The sequence below is a fragment of the Notamacropus eugenii genome, chromosome 7 (genome assembly GCF_028372415.1).
Source record: "Notamacropus eugenii isolate mMacEug1 chromosome 7, mMacEug1.pri_v2, whole genome shotgun sequence".
NCBI classification, from domain to species: domain Eukaryota; kingdom Metazoa; phylum Chordata; class Mammalia; order Diprotodontia; family Macropodidae; genus Notamacropus; species Notamacropus eugenii.
In genome coordinates, this window is record NC_092878.1 from 38,879,316 (window position 1) to 38,900,505 (window position 21,190).

Below are 21,190 nucleotides of genomic sequence, written 5' to 3' on the forward strand. Positions count from 1 at the left end.
TCTTTTAGGAAGCAAAATCATTTTTCATGATTTTCTTGCATCTTTCTCATTTTTCTTCCCAATTTTTCCTTTATCTCTCTAACTTGATTTTCAAAATCTTTTTTGAGCTTTTCCATGGCCTGAGACCAATTCATATTTTTCTTGGAGGCTTTGGATGTAGGACTTTTGTCTTTGTTATATTCTGAGTGATTTCTATGGTCAGATTTTGTTTTCTGTTGTTTGATCATTTTCCCCATCTATTACTTGACTTTTAACTCTTTGTTAAAGTGGGGTTTTCCTTCCAAGGTGGAGAGAGCACTGTCCCAAGCTTCAGGGGTTTTGTGCAGCTATTTTCAGAGATACTTCCAGGGATCTGTTAGTTTTCAGTTTTTCCAAGGTGGTAAGATCTAAGGAGAAGTGCGTTTACTACTCTCCTGCCCTGTACTTTAGTCTGTGAGAAACCACAAGCACTCTTTTGTGCCCTGGAACTGTGAGGAGGGTCCCTGATTCACTGTGCTAATACTCCTCCTAGCCCTGGGACTGACATCCCGGACTGCCACCCAAATCTGAGTATGGGCAAAGCAGCAGAGTCCTGTCTTAATGCTAGTTAAAAGACCCTTGTGATCTCCTTCTAATGAGTTCCACCCCATACCCTCTGTAGGATGAAAGCTGTGGAAGACCTGCTCCTGGTTTGCTGGGGCAGTGGCTGTGCTGGTGCAGCCTGTGCTGGATTGTGCTCCACCCTCACCCACCTGTTAGAGACCTTTCCTGCTGATCTACTAAGTTGTCTTTGGTATCTGTGGATGAAGGTCTGGAAATTACAACTGTTGCTGCTGATTCAGTCATCCCAAGACCTGCTCCTGTTTTGCTGAGGCCCCATCTATACTGGTGTGGCCTGCACTGGCCTGCATTCCTTTCTCACCCTGGTCCAACACACCGTTTCCTGCTGACCTTCCAAGTTGTTTCAGGCTGAAAAATTATTTTACTCCATCTTTTTGTGGGCTATGCTGCTCTAGAATTTGTTTAGAGTCATTATGTAAAGATATTTGGAGTGGTTTGGAGGAGAGCTCAGGCAAGTCCCTGCCTTTACTCTGCCATCTTGGCTCTGCATCCCACCCTTTTTATTAATAATTTAGAGATGAGTAATTTATTTCATTACTTATTTTTATTTATCTTTTTGCTTTTCTGTTGTTTGAGGTATTTGCTTGGTGCATAATTTAATGTTTTTTGAATTTGTTCAAATGCCTCTCTTTTATTGGATTCTCATAATTATCATTGATGATTAGTCTCAGGTTTTCAGGGAATGTTATTTTAGGTTGCATTTTGAAGTTCTTTGCTTTTCCAAATATATTCTTCATTTCTTTTTTTTTTAACCATATCTCATAAGTGTGTAATAGATTTGTGTTATTTGAATTATACTTCCTTTTTATTTGAAGGTCTTCCTCTTGGTCATTTACAAAATTTGTTATTTGTCATTATAATTGTTAAATTTAACCACTATGTGTCTTGCAATTTGAAGTATAGATTTTTTTTTCACTAAGCAACCTGTAGATTCTTTTGATTGAGGTTTTTCTTTCTGTATTTGTAAACTCTGGACAATTTTCTTGTATTATTTTGTACTCCATGGTGTTCAGTATTCTGACTTTTCATGTTCTTCTGTGATATGTAAGTTGTCTTTCTGCTGCTTGTCTTTGAGATAGATAACTTTTGTTTGTACAGAGATCATGTTTTCTTCTAGTATTATTTCTTTTTTTGCTTTTCTTCTTCCTCTCAATTCCTTCCAGATTGTCCTTTTTTGCGTATTTCCACTTTCAGTGTCATGTTCTCTCTTAGAGAGCTTTGGTTCTCTGGAATTAAGTTTTTCTCTTCTGCTAATTATTTCAACTGTGCAGGCCATAAATTCTGCTATTTGTTCATTTCTAGCTATTCTCGTGATTCTGAAATCTCCTTAAACTGTTTGCTAACATCCTGCTGAAGTTTCATACTCTCTTGGGAATTCACAGAATTATTTTTGTTTCTATGGATTTCATCAGATATTGCTTCAGTCTCCTTTATCTTGTTGTCAGTCAGTTGTTTCAGTTGTGTTCGACTTCATATTTCTGCTTGGGACTTTATTGTCAAAGATACTGGAGCGGTTTGCCATTTCTTTCTCCAACCTTACAGATGAGGAAACTGAGGCAAACAGAATTAAGTGACTTGCCCAGAGTCACATAGCTAGTAAGTATCTGAGGCCAGATTTGAACTCAGGAAGATGTCTTCCTGTCTACCCAGCTCTGTATCTATTCACTGTGCTGCCCTTCCTTTGTCTAGCAATATTAATTTAAATGGGTTTGTAAATGCTTAAATATCTTTGTAGCCATATCCCCATCTAATTTTAAGTATCTTCCTTGTTGATTTATCAGTTTGTGCTCTCAGTTTTTAATTGAATCTTGTTCCTTTTCAAATCTTTTGTGTTTTTGTTTACTCTTTCCATGTATTTCACCTGTTGCACTTTCTGATTCTTCCTCTTTTGATGATATATTTACTCCTGTGGCTGATGCAAAAGCTTATATAAGCCTTCTTTGATAAAGGTATGTTATTTTTTGACCAGGTCTTTGTACCAAGCATCTCTTGGTAGAATAGACTGATTACAGGTGGATTCTTGTACCTTTTCCTTCAGACCCAAAGCATCCACACACACTCCACTTCTCTACTTCTTTAGTTTTGTGACTGGGCTTAATCAGTATCTACGGACTTTTACAACTTTAGGAGAAGGAGGGATGGGTATTCTGCACCAAATTTCTCCCATGTTGGGGTTCCCTAACCTGCCTTACATAAATGGAAAGAGGGTTTCTCTCCTCTTCTTCATGTGGCTGGGCAGAGCCTTTCTCACTGCAACAGTTGATTGGAAGAAGGGCAGGAGTTGAGTACACCACAAATTCTGGAGTAGGTGATTAATACATGAGCGGGTAAGGGTTAGTTTGTGAACTATGCTGGGGTTTTGAGTCTGGTGGAAAAAAAGAGTGCTGAATGAGCATGTTATGAATTAGTAGTCTCCATTGTTAATTTATGTTTATTAATATTGGGTTGCTCTCTTGACCTATGGATTTAACTGTATCTATTTTTCTACCTCTAGTGTATAATTCCCTCATTCCATTTTTTTTCTTTTGGAATTAATGAGATTGGAGAAAATGGCTAATCCTTTTTGTTGCTGTCGCTGTTGGCCACATATCAAAGAAGAGAGCATGTATTAAGCAAATCCAGGAAAAAAAGAGTAGCCAGTAGGAAATGGTGGGTCAGTAGTATGAAATACTTTGGAAAGGTCAAGAGAGATCAACATTGGACACTTCTCATACATTTTTCAAGAAAAACTTATTATTCATTAAAGTCAGTCAGACATCAGGTTCTGATCAACCAACTTAGCCTATTTCTCAGGTCTGATCAGATGAATTCTTTGTAAGTAGCTAATTGGGAGGAAATGATACTTTCCACTGATATTTGAAGATAGTGACTTTTGAATAGTGCTTTGCTAAAGACAGTTGGAGGTTCCAACTGTCCTTCCTTGGAACCTTCCTGTTCTCTGTACTAGAAAAAAGGTGACTGGCTGTTGACCATGGTGGTGTAGACAACACAACAGATCAACTGTAGAAACTCACACTGTGCGGTTTAAGATCTTTCTTGTCCTATGAGGAAGAAAATTGATCAGATTTAAAAGAGGGTGAAGAAGGTGGTTGAACACTGCAATGGTAAGAAGGACTTGTGATATAATTATAAATCTCAAGCTATAGTTTGACAATAATTATAACAAGCATTTACATAGTGCTTACTATGTGGTAGACACTGTGCTAAGTATTTCACAATTATTTCATTTGATCTTCACAACAACTGTGGGCGATCGGTGCTATTAATATTCCATTTTACAGATGAGGTAAGTGAGGCAAACAGAAGTAAAGTGACTTTCCCAGAGTTACATAGCTACTAAGTGTTTGAAGCTGTATTTGAACTTAAATCTTCCTGACTCAAGTCCCTAGCTGCTTCTATGTAGTTTAATTATAATTTCAATTACTAATTGACAGAATAAACTGAAAGTAGTTCATGAGGCATGAATAGAAGATATTTGAAGAAATTCGAGAGAATTGAGTGAAAAAGTTTTAATTTAACTGAGCAATTAGTTGAATTAATATAGTAGATATAGTTACATCTGGATAAATTTCAGAGCCCCAGTGAAACTACAGTAAAATTGTTTATCTCTCCTAAGACTTACTGAAGTGGAAAGAAATTCTGGGCTAGGATTTTCTTTTTTGTTTTCTTTAGTTCCATCCATTTCAGGGATAGCAAGAAAAACCAAAGTGAATCCAGTTTGATCAAATGTTAAAGTGCCTGCTTCAAACACATATTTTGAGGAACTTAGAACTTACAAGCTCTTTTTGTTAACTGAAGTTTATTTATATAATAGAGACATGTTTAGGGCAATTTAGTGAAAATGCCTCTTATTTGTTTAAACAGATGGGAAAACCTCTTTTATATGCTGTGGTTTTACTATGGATGATGCCTGATTTATCATTAGGAATAACATATAAAAATAAAGGCAAGTTGTACCAATTTCTTATTTAACATGTTTTTGTCTTCTTTTTGAGGGTTCTCTTTTTTATCCTTCCTTTGCCTTCTCTTATTATACATTTCTTTTCTGTTTCCTTTAATTTCCCCTATATCTCATTTCTACATAGCAATTCATGTTCAATTGTTTCTGATAATAGAAATACAATTATTTCTTTTTTGTTCTTATCTGTCCTTCATTTAAGTCCTATTCTTGTGCTTAATTGTATCTTTGACATGTTTGCCTCTCAGAGGACACGGCATCGGTGCCTCAAGTCCTAGAAGGTCCTAAGAAGGGGGAGAAACTTCAAGAGGCTGTCTATCCTTACTGTGAGGACCAGCCATGCTAATTGTGCAGAGGCATAAGCCTAGAAAGATGCCCACCAGAGAATGAAAGCATTTAGCTACAATGTTTCCAGAAGGGTGTCTGTGTCATGTAGTGGCAGTGATCCATATCCGTGGAGAGAATACACACAATGATAAAAACACAACTTCTCTCCCATTGTAATACTTTGCACCTTTTGTTCATCTAACATGGAACATGTCAAGGATATGTGATCCCACATTCTTCTCCCACTCCAAACCTTTACATTTTCCTAAGGCACTTTGTCTTTGTCTCATTTTATGTTGTATTATACATTTTTTGTGCATCTCCTATCAGATTGCAATCTTTTTGAAGGCAGGAACTGTGTCATTCTTCATATTTGTATACCTACTGTGTAATAATACTTTGCACAAAGTAGTCATTTAACCCATTCAATTGAGTAATTCCTCTTTTAATTTTTTTTGGCATAAATCTTTTACAATTTTATGCTTGGAATAATTAAGTAAAAATGGACTCTTGCTTGTTCAAACAGATGGAAATAATTTTAAATTCTGTGGCTTTCCTTTGCATATTACCTAGTGGTTGCACTGCGCTCACTCTAGAAAAAGGTATATCCAGCTCCAACTTCAGTAAGCTGGCTTTTATTTGCCAACCTTGTTTCACTCAGGGCTGCTATTTGGATGTGATACCTGTTGAGTTCTCTTGCAATAAGAGCAGTTCTTCTTTCAGGTCTAGCGGATTTTGTGTTGTCTATTAGTGTGCACACATTCCATGTGCTGATAATGAGTGGAATCATCTTTGCAGATGTTTTCGTACATTTTTTTGTGTTTCAACCGCATAGTGGGATTCCCCACCTACCGTGGTAATCAGGGCAGGGTTGGGTAAGCAGGCAATGTTTAGGGCACCTTTTCTAGCCCCTTTCTTCACACCAGGAGGTAAGCAGCGCGATCCTTAAAAGGCTACTCAGACACTTAGGGTGCTGCTGAGTCCCTCTGCTGCTTCCAGTGAGAAATGACCCTATGGCCTGGGCTGCCTGTGTGTAGGGTTGTGAATACAGCCTCCAGTATATCTGCACCTGCTGCTTCATCACTTGCTGCTTCATCACTTGCCTGTAGCCACAGGACTTTGAGGTATAATAGTGAAATGAAGCTGGCGCCATGAAGCTGGCATGGGTATTGCAATCAAAACTAATCTAATCAGCAATCTGGTATGCCTGTCAAAAGGAGTGAATGACAGGCTCATGAAAATGTGATTGCCAATTCACAGGAAAACGCCATGTCACCATCATCAGTGCCTATGCTCCCACCATGACAAACCCTGATGAAGTCAAAGAAAAATTTTATGAAGACCTAGAGACCCTTATCATCAGTGTGCTGAAAGAGGACAAGCTTATAATTCTGGATGACTTTAATGCTAGAGTAGGCTCAGACTACCAGACTTGGCAGGGAGTCCTAGGGAGGAATGGAGTTGGAAACAGCAACAGCAATTGTCATTTACTGCTGAAGACTTGTGCATCATATGACTTTCTTATCACCAACACTATCTTCCCTTTACCTAAATGCAATAAAACTTCATGGATGCATCCTCACAGCAAACACTGGCATCTAATAGATTATGCGATTGTAAGAAGAGACAGACAAGATGTGAGAGTGCTGGACTGATCATAGACTTATCCTTTCCAAGTTAGATATTCTCATTCTTCAAAAGCACCACTCCCAAGGCAAAATGAGTACCAGAAGAATTAATGTCAACAAATTACAGCCCTTCTCTGAGCGTGAACAGTTTGCTGCTGACTTGGAGGGAAAGTTGAGCCAACATACAATTGGCAACTGTGGAGCAGAAAAGGAGTGGGCAGCTCTCAGAGGTTTGGTGTACAGCATTGCATTTGCTCATATGGGTCAGGACACTCGCAAACACCAAGACCGGTTTGATGAAAATGATGGGGAAATTCAGAAGCTGCTAAATGAAAAAAGCGAACTCCACAGGATACACCAGTAGGATAGTTCATCCGCCTCTAAGAAGGCAGCACTTCTATCAAAAGCAAAGTACAAGCAAAGCTTAGAGAGATGCAGGATTCCTGGCTCAGTAAGAAGGCAGATGAAATTCAGTTTTATGCTGATAGTAACAATCCAAAGTGCTTTTGTGATTCCCTGAAAGCTATTTATGGACCAAAAACTTATGGTGCATCACAACTACACAGTGCTGATAGAGCTACATTGATTAATGACAAGAACATGATCCTAGAGAGATGGGCTGAACACTTCATAGTATTCTCAACAGACTATCATCAATCAATGCTGAGGCCATTGACCATTTACCTCAGATTGAAGTCAATCCCTCCTTAGCTGAACTTTCAACTGAAGAAGAGGTTTTGAGGGCCATTAGGCTCCTTTCATGTGGCAAAGCACCTGGTGCTGATTGTATTCCAGCTGAGATTTACAAGGTAGGGGGACCATTGCTAATACAAAAACTGACAAAATTTTCCAGGTTATATGGCAAGGGAGGTTATCCCCCAGGAGTTCAAGGATGCCTCCATTGTCCATCTCTATAAGGGTAAAGGGAATATGTTGTCTTGCGACAATCACAGGGGGATCTCTTAGTCATTGCTGTCAAAATTCTTACTAGAGTCCTCCTTAATAGGCTGATCCTTCACCTGGAAGATGAGTATATACCTGAGAGCCAGTGGGCTTCAGAAAGGCTGAGGAACAATTGATATGGTGTTTGCTGCCCAACAACTACAGGAGAAATGCCAGCAGCAGAACAGATGTCTGTACACAACATTTGTGGATCTAACTAAGGTCTTTGATACTGTTAGTCATGAGGGCTTATGAAACATCATGTCAAAATTTGGTTGCCCAGAGAAGTTCATCAATATAGTACGTCAATTTCATGATGGCATGTTTGCCTGGATTCTGGATAATGGACAAAAGCTCTCGTGCCTTCCCAGTCACCAATGAAGTGAAACAGGGCTGTGTGGCTGCTCCCATGCTTTTTAGGATGATGTTTTCAGCCATGTTAACAAATGCTTTCAATGAGGATGAACACGGCATCAAGGTCAACTACTGTAATGATGGTAAGTTCTTCAATTTGAAAAAGTTACAAACCAAGACCAAAGTGGAGGGAATCTTAGTGCATGATTTTCTGTTTGCAGATGGTTGTGCACTCAATGCGGTTTCTGAAGCTGTGATACAGCAAAATATGGATCCATTCTCTGCTGCCTGTGCTACTTTTGGCCTAATAATTAACATACAAATGACAGATGCTCTATCAGCCACCACTACACCATCCATACGTGGAACCATTGTTTGCAACAAATGGAGAAGTTTTGAATGCTTTGGTTAAGTTCACTTACCTTGATAGTGTACTTTCAGGGATGTGCACATTGACAATGAGGTTAATGCACGCATTGCCAGAACTAGCTCAGTACTTTGGAGGCTCTGAAGAAAGGTTTGGGAGAGAAGAGGTATTAGACTGACTACCAAACTGAAGGTCTACAGAGCCATTGTGCTGACCTCATTGTTGTATGCTTGTGAAACATGGACAGTCTTCCAGCGCCATGTCAGGAAACTGAATCACTTCCATTTCAACTATCTTAGGAAGATTCTGAGGATCACCTGGCATGATAAAGTATTAGACACTGAGGTCCTTGCTTGAGCTAAATTGTCAAGCATTCAAACTATGCTTCAGAGAGCTCAAGTCTGATGGGCTGGCCACGTTGTTTGAATGCAAAATGTATACTTGCCAAAAAGAATATTTTATGGAGAACTTGCATGGGGCAGGCAATCACATGGTGGCCAGAAGAAACGATATAAGGCCACTCTCAAGGTCTCTCTCAAGAACTTTGGATTTGACTATGCAACATGGGAGACACTGGCACAGGATCGCTCAGCATGACGTGCCCACATAAGGAAAGGTACTGTGCTGCTTGAGCAAAGCAGAATTGAGACAGTACAAGGTAAAAGCAGGATGTGCAAATTTGGGATATCCACCCCAAATATTCATATGGATTATCTGTGTCCAACCTGTGGTAGAGCATTTGGAGCTCATATTGGTCTTATCAGTCACAGTAGGACACACTGAAATTTCACTTTACAATGGTGATGTCATTTTGATCCTCTTGAAGGACAACAACCAACCAACCAGCCAACCTAGTGGTTGATAGTTGTACTCATGTTAATATCAATCAAAAAGCTAGTAGGCTAAATATGAAGTGAAATTTCTTACAAGGAAACTAGTATTAAATTAATTAATAGAGAATGGGTAGTATCAAACTTAATATATTACCTTAGTAAATTCTGGGAAAACTTTCACCCTTTTCTGCCTCTGGAAGTTGATTTGCTTTAGGCAAATCACATACTTATCAATAACCTTTTATCAGAGAAATTTGCTACAAAGATTCCTCCCCTCCCCCATTCTATTATTTCCCTTTTTATCCTATCTCTATAATTTTTTTTATGTGCAGAAACCTTTCAGTGTCATGTAATCAAAATTATGTATTTTATCTTTTGTAATTACCTCTATCCCTTGTTTGGTTAAGACTACATCTCCTGCCCATAGCTGTGAAAAGTATATAATTTACTTCTAATTTTTAATGATATGATTAAGATCACATCTCAGTTTAGAATGTATTATGGAATATGATGTAAAGTGTTAAATAAACCTAATTTTTAATGATGTCTTTTGTTATTTTTGCTTTAAACATTATTTTTTTTTACCACAATTACAAATCAAGAAAATTTTTAGCTTTCATTTTTACAAGGTTTTGAGTTCCAAGTATTTCTCCCTCTCTCCTCTCTTTGGAAAATGGTATACAATTTGATATTGTTCATACATATGCTCTCATGTAAAATATATTTTCATATTCATCATGGCTGTGTAAGAAGAAACAGATCAAAACCAAAAAAAAAGCACAAGAACGAATGAAATAAGTGAAAAAAATATTCTTTGATCTGCATCCAGAGTCCATCAGTTCTCTATCTGAATATGGATAGCATTCTGTTTTGTAAGTCCTTTGTACTTGTCTTGACTGATTGTGTTGCTGAGAAAAGCTGAGTCATTCATAGCTGATCATCGCATGATACTGCTGATACTGTGTACAGTGTTTCCTTGGTTCTGTTCATTTTACTTTGCATCAGTTTGTACAAACCTTTCCAGTTTTTCCTTTATTCTGTGTGTCTGCTTCAAGTTGGTTTCTTGTAATCAACCTGTCATAGGAGACTGGTTTTTGATCCTCTCTACTATCCGCTTCCATTTTGTGGGAGAGTTCATTCCATTATATTCACAGCTATGATCACTACCTGTGTATTTCCATCCATCCTATTCTTCCTCCTGTTTGTTGTCTCTCCTTTCATCCTTTTCCTACATCGTAAATGTTTTGCTTCTGTCTACCACCTAACCTGATCTGTCCTCCTTTCTGTCAGTTTACCTCTCCCTCCTTTTATTTAATTTCCTCCCCTCCTACTTCCCTGTCATGTAAGACCGAGTTCTATATTCAGATTGTTTATATTATTTCCCTCTTTCAGCCAATACTGATGAGAGTAAGGTTCAAGCAATACCCATTGGAGACCCTCCCACCCCTCCCTTTCTTCTGCACCCATTTTACTACTTTTTCTCATTCCTTAATTTTTTTTATGTCATTCCCTCAAATACACCTATACTCATACACTCCATTTTTATTTTTTCTATCTGTACTGTCAGTGATACAATTTTTAAGAGTTCCAAGTATCATCTTCCCATGTAGGGATATAAATTCTTTAACTCTATTGAATCCTTTATGTTTTCTTTTCTCTTTTTATCTATTTATTCTTCTCTTGAGTCTTGATATCAGAGGCCAAATTTTTGGTTTAGTTATTTTCTTCTTATGAAGGCTTGAAATCCTTCTGTTTGTTGAATGACAATTTTTTTCCATTGATATATTATACTTAATTTTGCTGAGTGAGTGATTCTTGGTTGTAGTCCTAGTTCCTTTGCCCTCCAGAATGTCATGTTCCATGACCTCTGATTCTTTAATGATGCAGCTTCTAAGTCCTGTGTGATCCTGATTGTGATTCCTCAATACTTGAATCATTTCTTTCTGGTCACTTGCAGTATTTTTTTCCTTGACCTTTTTCCCATGAGGCATTTAACATTTTCTTCATTTTTTTTTATCTTTTGAATTTGTTTGACTGATTTATGATGCCTCATAGAGTCATTAGCTTCCACTTGCCCAATTTTAACTTTTAAGATGTTTTTCTCAATTAGGTTTTGTACTTTTCCATTTGGCCAGTTGTGCTCTTTAAGGAGATGTTTTCTTTGTATCACAATTTTCATTTGGTCAGCTCTACTTTTTAAACAGCTATCCAAGCTGTTGACTCATTTTTCATAATTTTCTTGCATTATTCTCATTTCTCTCCCCCATTTTTCTTCTACCTCTCATATAACTTTTAAGCTTCTTTTTTTAGCTCTTCTATGAGTTCTTTCTCAGCTTGAGACAACTTCAGTTTTTCTTTGGGATTTTGCCCATAGGTGTCTTAACATTGTTGTCCTCTTCTGAGTTTGTGTCTTGGACTTCCTGTCACCACAATAACTTTCTATTGTCATATTCTTTTTTGTTGTTTTCTGCTTGTCCCCTTTCCTTTTTTGTCCTTCTTCCTTTCTTTTAAGTTTGATCTCTGCTTTCAGGGTAGAAAGGACACTGTCTCAGGCTTCTTGTGCTAGTGGCTGTAGCACTCACTACACTGCTATATGTTGTCCTGAGGCCCATGGAAGACCCTCAAGTCTGGTGCTGCACTGCAGGGGTGGGATGAGTGTTGACTGGTGCTTCTGGAGTCCATAGGAGTCTGGCAGCTTACCTGGTGCTTAACTGAGATCCTAGTGGTGCTATGTGGAGTATATTGAAGCTTGTTGAGGTTTTTCTGCATTTCCTCTGGTGCTACCCTGAAACATGTGGGGATCTGACCTTTGGAGGATTCCTGTTTGCCCTGGACTGGGTGAAGCATGTGGAGGTCCTGTCTCTGGACAAGACCATGCCTGGAGCCATGTTAAAGCACATGGAGATCTAGTTGCTGTAGAACTTCTGCTTGATGCAACACTGAAGCACTCAGAGGCCCAGGCATCAAAGGATACCTACTGCATGGGACTGCATTGAAACATGTGGTGGTTCTTGGAACTGGAGTTTGCTAGCTCCTCTGGTTATGCTAAGGCACACAAGAATCCTGGTGTTCATGTTTGTCAGCTCCAGTACACTGGGGCTCACTATGTTCCAGTGATTTTCTCAGATAGAGTTTGCTGCTGGTTTGCTGGGATACTTCCTGTCCTAGGATGTGCTCTCCTTTTACACAAATGAGAGGGACCTTTCTTGCCAATCTTCCAAGTCCCCTGAGCTAAAAGACTTCTTCAGCCTTTCTTTCTACTGGCTGCACTGTTCCTGGATTTGTTATGGGGGAGTGTTTTATGGTTGGTTATTTGAAGATGAATCTGAGAAAGTTACAGCAATTTGCTGCTTCCTCTGCCATCTTGGTTCCCAGAAACTCTAAGCCTAATTTTTGCCAGATTGCTTTCCAATTTTTCCAGCTGTTTAAAAAAAAAAACACAACAAATTGGTATTTTTCCTAAATAATTTGTGTTTTTTGTGCTATTAATCACTAAATAATCAAGTTCCATTGTTTCTGATTCTCTGTTGTTTAGACTTTTAAAAATCTAGTGCTAGATAGTTTTGATGACTGTTGCTATAATGTAGTTTGAGGTGTATAAGTGCTATTCTCTCTTTTATTCTTACATTTTTCATTATTTATTTTGATATTCTAGATCTTTTGTTTTTTCAAATGAATTATGCTATTGTTTTATTGAGTTCTGCACAATGGTATAACATTAAAATTATAAATTAATTTTGATAGCATTAAAATTTTAGTTACAGTGACATACTCCAACTGTTAGCACTGAAAATTCCTCTGGTTACTTGTTCTTTGTTTCTTTAAGGAGTACTTTGTAGTTAAATCCACATTTTATAGGCTTTGGTAGACTTATTCCCCCTGACATCCAATTTGACATTTTGCCCTCTATTATTGCCTCATGGATTTAAAAAATCATTATTGAGAAGTGATGTTGATTTTTCAAGGTTTACTTTGTAGCCTGCATGATTTTCTGAAGCTATTATCTCAGTATTATTGCTGATTTCCTAGGATTTTCTAAGTAGACCAGCAAATAGCAATGGTTTGACCTCCTCTTAAACTATCTTTAAGCCTTTAAATTTTTCTCTTGCCTTATTACTAACATTCCTACAACTATATCAAATAATAGTGGGTAGAGTATGTATTCTTGCATTATATCCTTTTTTTCCTAAAATTTAAAACTTCTAGTGTATTCTCACTGTTTATTATGTTTGCTTTTAGTTTTAGATACAAACACTTTATGATATTAAAAAAAGTCCCTCTATGCCTAAACATTATAGGGTGTTATTTACTAAGCATCGATGAGTGCTGTACTTTGACAAAAGCCTTTTCTGCATCGATTGAGATAAACATGTGATTTAATATGTTTTTTTAAATGATTCTTTTCCCAGTGTTGAACTGTTCTTGTATCCTTGGTATAGTTCCAACCTGCTCACAATGAATGATGTCTTGGATGAATTGCTGTAGTTGATTTGACAGAATTTTCTTTAAAACTTTGAATTGCTATTCATTAATGATACTGATCAATAGTTCTATGCTTAAATATTTCTTGGTTTGGAAAATAGGTTTATATTTTTCTCATAAAAGAGAAATGATGCTTTCTTAATTTTTGAGAAAAATTTGTGTATTATTGGTACTTTGTTCTTAAAAGTTTGGTTGAATTCTCCTGTATTCTTTCTTCAACACCAGGAGCTTTTTTTTTTTTAAAATCTGCAATAGCTCCTTTACAAGTAATTCAGTTTATCTCTCTGAGACTGGATTACTTTAAATCTTTTTGGTCTTCCATTAGCTCAGGTATATTATATTTTTGAAAATATTCTTTTATTTCTTTTGCGTTTTCAGTTTTGTTAGCATATAACTATACATAGTAGGTTTTGATAATTTTTTTTATTTGTTGTGATTTCAACCTGATTGCTACTTTTCCTTTCTGCCCTCTTTAATGAGATTAGTTAAAGGTTTATCAATTTATTGTCTTATTAAAGAGCCAGTTTTCACACACACACATACATATATATATGTATGTGTGTGTGTATACATGCATATATAGCACACACACATACGTACACACATACATACACACACATACACATGTATATATATATACATATATATATATGTATACATATATATATATGTATACATATATATATATATATATATATATATATATATATATATATATATATATAAAACACATTTTTTACTTTCCAGCTTATCTATTTCTCCTCTAATTTTTAGTATCTTTTTTTGGGCATTCCAGGTTTCTTTATTCAAATCATACTTGAACAAAAGGCATATTCAGTTAATTTTTCTTTTCTATTTTGTTTTTCTATTATATTCACATACCAAATTTTGTTTAGCTATTCCCTAATTGACAAATATTCCTTTATTTTCCAATTCTTTGCCATAACAAAAACCTACAAGGAATATTTTTTGTACATACATGGTAGTCCTTTTCCTTTGATGTCTTTGGGGCACAGACCTAGTAATGGTATTGTAGGGTCAATGAGCATGCAGAGTTTTGTAACTTTTGGGGCAGAGTTCCAAATTGCTCTCCAGAATGGTTGGACTGGTTCATGGCTCTACTAAAGGTGTATCACTATATCTGTTTTCCCAGCATTTGTTATTTTCTTTCTCTGTTGGCTTAGCCAATCTGATATGTGAAGTGGTAGTTGAGTGGTTTTAATTTATATTTCTCTAGTTATTAGTGATTTAGAACCTTTTTCATATATTTATTGCTAGCTTTAATTTTTTCTTCTGAAAACTACCTATTCTTATGCTTTGGCCATTTATGAATTTGGAAATGGCTATTATTCTTAGGTGGTTAGCTCAATTTCCTATATATTTGAGAATGAGACCAAAAATTGCTGGAAATATTTTTCCTCACTTTCTTTTCTTCCAATTTTTGCCTACAGTAGTTTCTTTTTAAATTTTATGTAACCAAAATTATCCCTTTTAGCTCATTTGAATCTCTCTATCTCTTGCTTGGCTATGAATGCTTCCCCCTATCCATAGATCTAATAGGTAATGTCTTCCATGCTTCCCAAGTTTGTCTATGATATAACATTTTATGTTGAAATCTGCTACCTACTTTGAGCTTATCTTGCCATACAGTGTGAGATGTTGGTCTATTCCTGGTTTCTGCCTTACGACCTTCCAATTTTCCCAGTAGTTATTGTCAAATAGTGAGATTTTGTCCCAGTAGCTAAGTTTATGTAACGCTAATTTAGTGTGCTCATTTGCTTCTGTATATTGTGTGCCTAATCTGTTCCATTGATCAACCACTCTATTTCTTATCCATTACTAAACTGTTTTGCTGATTACAGCTTTGTAATATAGTTTGAGATCCAGTACTTCTGGGGATCTTTTTATTCACATTCTCTCCTACCCCCCTGTATATAAGGAGGATTTTGTTATCCTTTTTATTTAGACTTTAGTTTCTCGGGATCCATGACCATGGAAATGTCTAGTTTCCAGGTGTTAGATAATAAATCCCAGAATAGCCCTCAGGATCCTAGTTAGTAATTCCTAGAATTTTAGTGATAGGCAGTCCTACTGAGGTTGTGCCATGAGATAAGGGGTAACATAATGTAATGTTTACTATGCTTACTACACTCACACAGAATGACAATATTGCTAAAATTAACCTGTGACCTTAATGTCAACAAGATGCCTTCTTTGTCTGTTGCCCTATAAAACAAGTGGGCACTGGCCAGTGAGTGGGGAATCTCTGTGTGCCTTGACTGGCCCTCATCAAGGCTTAAGGGGAAATTAGAGAGGAATTCATAAGGGAAACCATGGGACAATCCATTTGGGATTTGGGTAATGCATAGAGGAAGGCATGTACCTGCCTCAACTGGCCCCCATTGAGACTTGAGGGGATTTAGGGTAATGTACAAGTTGTGCCTGTCTTGACTGACCCCATGAAGACACAGGGGCAGCTACCCAGCCCCCTCCCCCCACACTGGCCCCTATGAGAAGGGTTGTTAGGGATTGCTGTAAGAGTTGGTGCTCCCATTATCAGTACTCCGTTTTGAGAAGACTAGACTAGAATAAAATAAAGCTTATTATTTAATCCCTCTGAAGCTATATGCCTGTATGACCAGATTAAGAGTGAACCTGTTAGAGGCCAGAGTCTCAAAACTCCAGTGCTTCCTGGGTGTTATTTGTGAAACTCTTCCCCACACTGACCTTGTGCTCTTGCAGTTAAATTTTGCTATTATTTTTCTACCTCTATAAAGTAATTCTATGGTACTCAGATTAGTATGGCACTGAATAAGTCAATTAGGTAGTATTGTCATTTTGGGGGCAGCTAGGAGGTGCAGTGGATAGAGTATAAGTCCTGGAGTCAGGAAGAGTCATCTTCATGAGTTCAAATCTGGCCTCAAGACACTTATTAGCTGTGTGATCCTGGGCAAGTAATTTAACCCTGTTTGTTTTGTAATTGTGTCCATTTAATTCCTCTGTGTATCTTGGAAGGTATATTCCCAAGCATTTTATACTGTTTGCAGTTATTTTAAGTGTTATTTCACTTTAATTTATCTCTTCCTGCTGGATTTTGTTGGTAATATGTAGAAATATGAATGATTTAGGTGGGTTTATAAGTTGCTAATTGTTTTGACTTTTTTTTAGTTCACTCTCTAGCATTCGCTATTTGTGCCATCATGTCTTCGATGAAATGATAGTTCTGCTTTCTAATTCCCTAAGCTAATTCCTTCCATTTCTTATATTCTTTCTATAGTTAACATTTCTAGGACAGTATTGAATAGTAATAGTGATAATGGACTTCTATCTTATTGGGAAGGATTCTAGTTTATCCTCATTATGGATAATGCTTTTCATTTTAGATCGATACTACTTACAATTTTAAGAAGAGCTCCATTCCTAACCTTTCCAGTGTTAGAAATGGGTGTTCTAAAAATAAGACTTTTTTGTATCCATTGAAAAGTCATATGATTTAAATTTTTAATTATTGATATGATCAACTATGCTTATAATTTTTCTAATATTGAATCAGCTGTATGTTATTGGTATAAATCCAATCCAGTCATAGTGTCTGATCTTTGTGATATATTGTTCTAATCACCTAGGTATTATTTTATTTAAAAGTTTTGCATGAATATTTGTTAGGGAAATTCACTTATAGCTTTCTTTCCCCCTCTCTCTTTTTTTTTACATTTTCTGATTTAGATATCACAATCATATTTATGTCATGGAAGGAATTTGGTGGAACTCTGTCTTTACTGATCTTTTTCAGACAGTTTATATAGTATTGGAATTAATTGTATTTTAAATTATTTAGTAGAATTAGCTTTTACATCTACCTATAGATGGTTTTGTTTTTTTTCCTTTGAGAAAGAAAATTTCCTTTGAGAAATTTATGGCTTGTTCAATTTGGTTGTCTAAGATAGGGATATTTAAATTTAATATTTTCTCTTCTCTTTTCTGTTTCTCTTTCGGTTGTAAGTTTAACATGTTCTCTTCTCTGGACAATGAACATTTTTGTAAATACTCATCCATTTCACTGAGATTGTCAGTCTATTGACATATAATTCGGCAGACTATCTAATAATTGCTTTAATTTTATTTTCATTGGTACTGCATTCATCCTTTCTATTTGGTACTGGTAATGGCTTTCTCCTTTTTTTTTTTTAAATTTAGATCAAATTAGCTAATAGTTTACCTATTTTATTATTTTTTATCATTATTTGGTACTGGCAATAGCTTTGTCCTTTCTTTTTAAAAAAAATTAAATCAAATTAGCTAATGGTTTACCTATGTTATCATTTATTCATAAAACTAATTTCTATTTTTATTTATAAGCTCAATATTTAAAAATTTCAATTTTATTGATCTTAGCTTTGCTTTTTAGAATTTATTGTTTAACTGGGAATTTTTAATTTGTTTTTTCCCCTAGTTTTTTTAGTGGTAACTCCAATTCAATGGACACTTTTTTCTTTTTCTTTTTTTTTTGATGTAAGTGTTTAGAGACCCTTAAGTAGTGCTTTAGTTGCATCCCACAAATTTTGAGAAGTTGTCTTTGTTGCCGTTATCTTTCATGAAATTATTCATATTCATCTTGTGATTTATACTTTGACCCCCTCATTCCTTAAGATTAGGTTATTTAGTTCCTGATTTTTAACTTATGCTTTAAAGGCACTATTAAATCCAATTTTTATTGCATTATGGTCAGGAAAAGATGCATTTAATATTTTTGTTTTTCTGCATTTGCTTGTGAGACTTTTATGTCTTAATACATGGTCAATTTTTGTGATGGTGCCATGCGCAGGTATATTCACTTCTATTCCCATTCAGCCTTCTCCAGAGAGCTATCAAATGTAACTTTTCTAAAATTCTGTTCATCTCCGTAACTTATTTTTTTGGGTCTATTTTATGGTAAGATTTATCTAGTTCCGAGAGGGATAAATTGAGCCCCCACACTAGTATGATTTTACTTCTATTTCCACCTATAATTCATTTGACTTTTCCTTCAAGAATTTGAATGCTGTGCCATTTGATCCACACACACATATATGTGTTTATATTATTTATTGACATTAATTCATTTTCTATGGTACCTTTTAGCAAAATGTAGTTTCCTGGTTATCTTTCTTTTTTAAAGGTATCAAAAGTTATAAGGTTTATTGTATGAGGCAGTACATTTAATTATTTTATAGCAAGTAATTCTTACACTATTAACATGTGCCAGACATCATGCCAGGACTTGGAATAAAATTAAAATATATGTATAATATATAAATACATACATATATATATGTGCATATATATATGTATGTGTGTGTGTATAGTCCTTGCCCTCGAGGAGCTTACTTTCTATGTTCAATTATATTCAATTCCTGAAATATTTCTTAACTGCATATTAATGATATTCAACCAAAGGCTATATTTTAGTAATGAATCACAGAACCACAGCTCTGTATCTTAATTGCCTGGAAAACCTATTTCAGGTACTTTGCGCTACAGAATGTCTTGGCTAACTTGAATTGTATGAGTTCTAATTCTAAAATCAAAGCCTAAGATCCTTGAGGTTTGTAATTATAATGCACTTTAGCAAGAACATCTTACTTCAGAATGAAAAATTAACTTGAAGCTAAGAAAATGGTCCTGTTTCTCAATTCATAGCCCATATATATGTCTTCTTCTCAGAAGAAGCATTGTTCTCTAAGTCATTCAATATTTGTTGAGACCAGAGCACTATAAAAAGGTATTTACCCTGAACCCTAATGACCTCCAGGATTCAGGAATGGCAACAGCTTGGATATGACATCACAGTTGAGAATAGGAATCTATTTTTTTCCCTATGCAAGGCAACAAATTAATTTGCCCTTCCTTCTCTTCATCTGTACTTTATCATACCATGTCTCCTACTGCCTCATCTTCTATTTTCTTGGTTTCACCCTATCCAATCCATCTAATCACTTTCTTTTCTGCCCATGTTTCAAATATTTTATTATCTCAATTGCATTTTTGGTCCCCAGGTATCCAATTCTTACTTTTCCTATGGACTTTTTCTAATTTTTGTCCGTCCCTCATAAGAACACAGAAATGCCTTTAAAAAAGTTAAATCTCCTTTGAAACTCTGTAGATACATTCAAACAAACCATGCTCACATTTTTGTCACTTGGAAATCAATTTAAATGATTCACTTAGGTTTCTTCATTCAATCAACATTACATAACAAGCATTGTACTTGTGTTACAGGGTAGAGAAAAACCACTTTTCCTGCCTTCAAGGACTTAGACTTTTTACTCCTAAGCACTTCAAAACTAAGTCTGGAAAGGTTTGCCTTAGATAAGCACTTAGCACCATTCACAAACATCATTCAGAAATTCTCATTAAAAATCTTAGAGACCAAATATATCCTCTGTAATTTTGGAGCATCCCTTTTCAACTGTTTTGTAGTTTTTTGCACCCATTTACATGGCTGTAGTCATTGGATATGTTGTTTGTTCGTCTCCCCTCACTTCAAAGGTGTATCAGTTCATGTAAGTCTTTCCATTCTTCTCTGTTTAAATCCTATTTACCGTTTCTTATGGGACATTAATATTTCATTACATTCATTTTGCAGAGGTGAGAAGAGGGAGGGGGTTCCATAAGTGTGGCACATTGCATAATAAAATGTCAATTTTTGTTGTATTAGTCAGCTTTGCTCATTTTCCCCCCTCTTCCATTTTTTTTTAACACATCATCTTTATGGATGGTTCTCTGGAAGGAGGCAGGAGGAAATTTAGGTTTTGGAGCAACCATTATGGAACTTGTTCCTCAATTTTCTGCAAAAACTGGAATCCATATTTAGCTCAGGGAATCTATGATCATGTCTCCCCTTCACGGGGTGGGCTTGTTTCCCTGCAGGAACGCTGCTCTTACTCCAAGTTTGACTGGTAAAAGCTCAAAGGCATAGAACTGCTCGTGGTCTTGGTCGCTCTTGCCCTGTCCACGCCACAGCTCAGAGGCCTCTGCAAGAGTGATGGAGACAAAGTGCTGCTCCGCCATTTTGCTGGGCCGAGTGGTTATCTCTTTTAAATAGTTTTGATTTTGCTTTTACTTTGCCTGAAATCATGATTTCTACCTTTGCCTTTTAAAAAAAAAATTGTACTTCAACTCAAGCATAACAGATTCTGATCTGGCCCTATATTTTAACTTTTTGTATATCATTCTGTTTCAAGTTGTCGTTGTGTTTGTCCATCGTTGTGGAAGAGGACCATGGCATCAAGATGATGACATGACTTGCAGTTGACTTTGATTTGAGTGAGGGAGGGCTGTGCAAGGTTACCAGCCTCACCTTCTTCTCCTGAACCATCTGGGTCCAGTGGCCTGATATTCATCAGGATGACTGGAGATCGCCCAGCATGCAATGGGAGACCCTGGCCTTTTCAGGCTAAGGTCTTTTCAAGTACTTACTCTGAGTGAGGTAATGCCCATTTACTGAATGCCCATTTAGGAACTCAAGGGATGTTCCTTGTAAATGACATATTATTGGATTCTGGATTTTAATCCATTTTGCTATCCATTTGCACTTGATAGTTAAGTCCATACTGTTGTTATTGACAGTTCTGATCATTAATTGTATATTTCCCTCAATCCTGTTCTCTTATATTTATCCTTTTTTTTTAAACCCTGTCCCCTCCTCAAAGGTCTGTTT

At 36.3% G+C, this 21,190-nt stretch overlaps 1 protein-coding gene across 2 annotated transcripts in view; it reads left to right on the plus strand.

Annotated features, from left to right (window-relative positions):
* The first annotated feature begins 3,053 nt into the window (after positions 1 to 3,053).
* Positions 3,054 to 21,190, plus strand: part of LOC140513412 (cation channel sperm-associated auxiliary subunit beta-like) — a 257,769-nt gene continuing 239,632 nt past the window's right edge. For both annotated transcript variants that reach the window (XM_072623090.1, XM_072623091.1), the window contains exons 1-2: positions 3,054 to 3,704; positions 4,465 to 4,546. In XM_072623090.1, the coding sequence (XP_072479191.1) occupies positions 3,702 to 3,704; positions 4,465 to 4,546 (85 nt within the window). In that variant the 5' untranslated portion in view covers positions 3,054 to 3,701. The remainder of the gene's footprint in view (positions 3,705 to 4,464; positions 4,547 to 21,190) is intronic.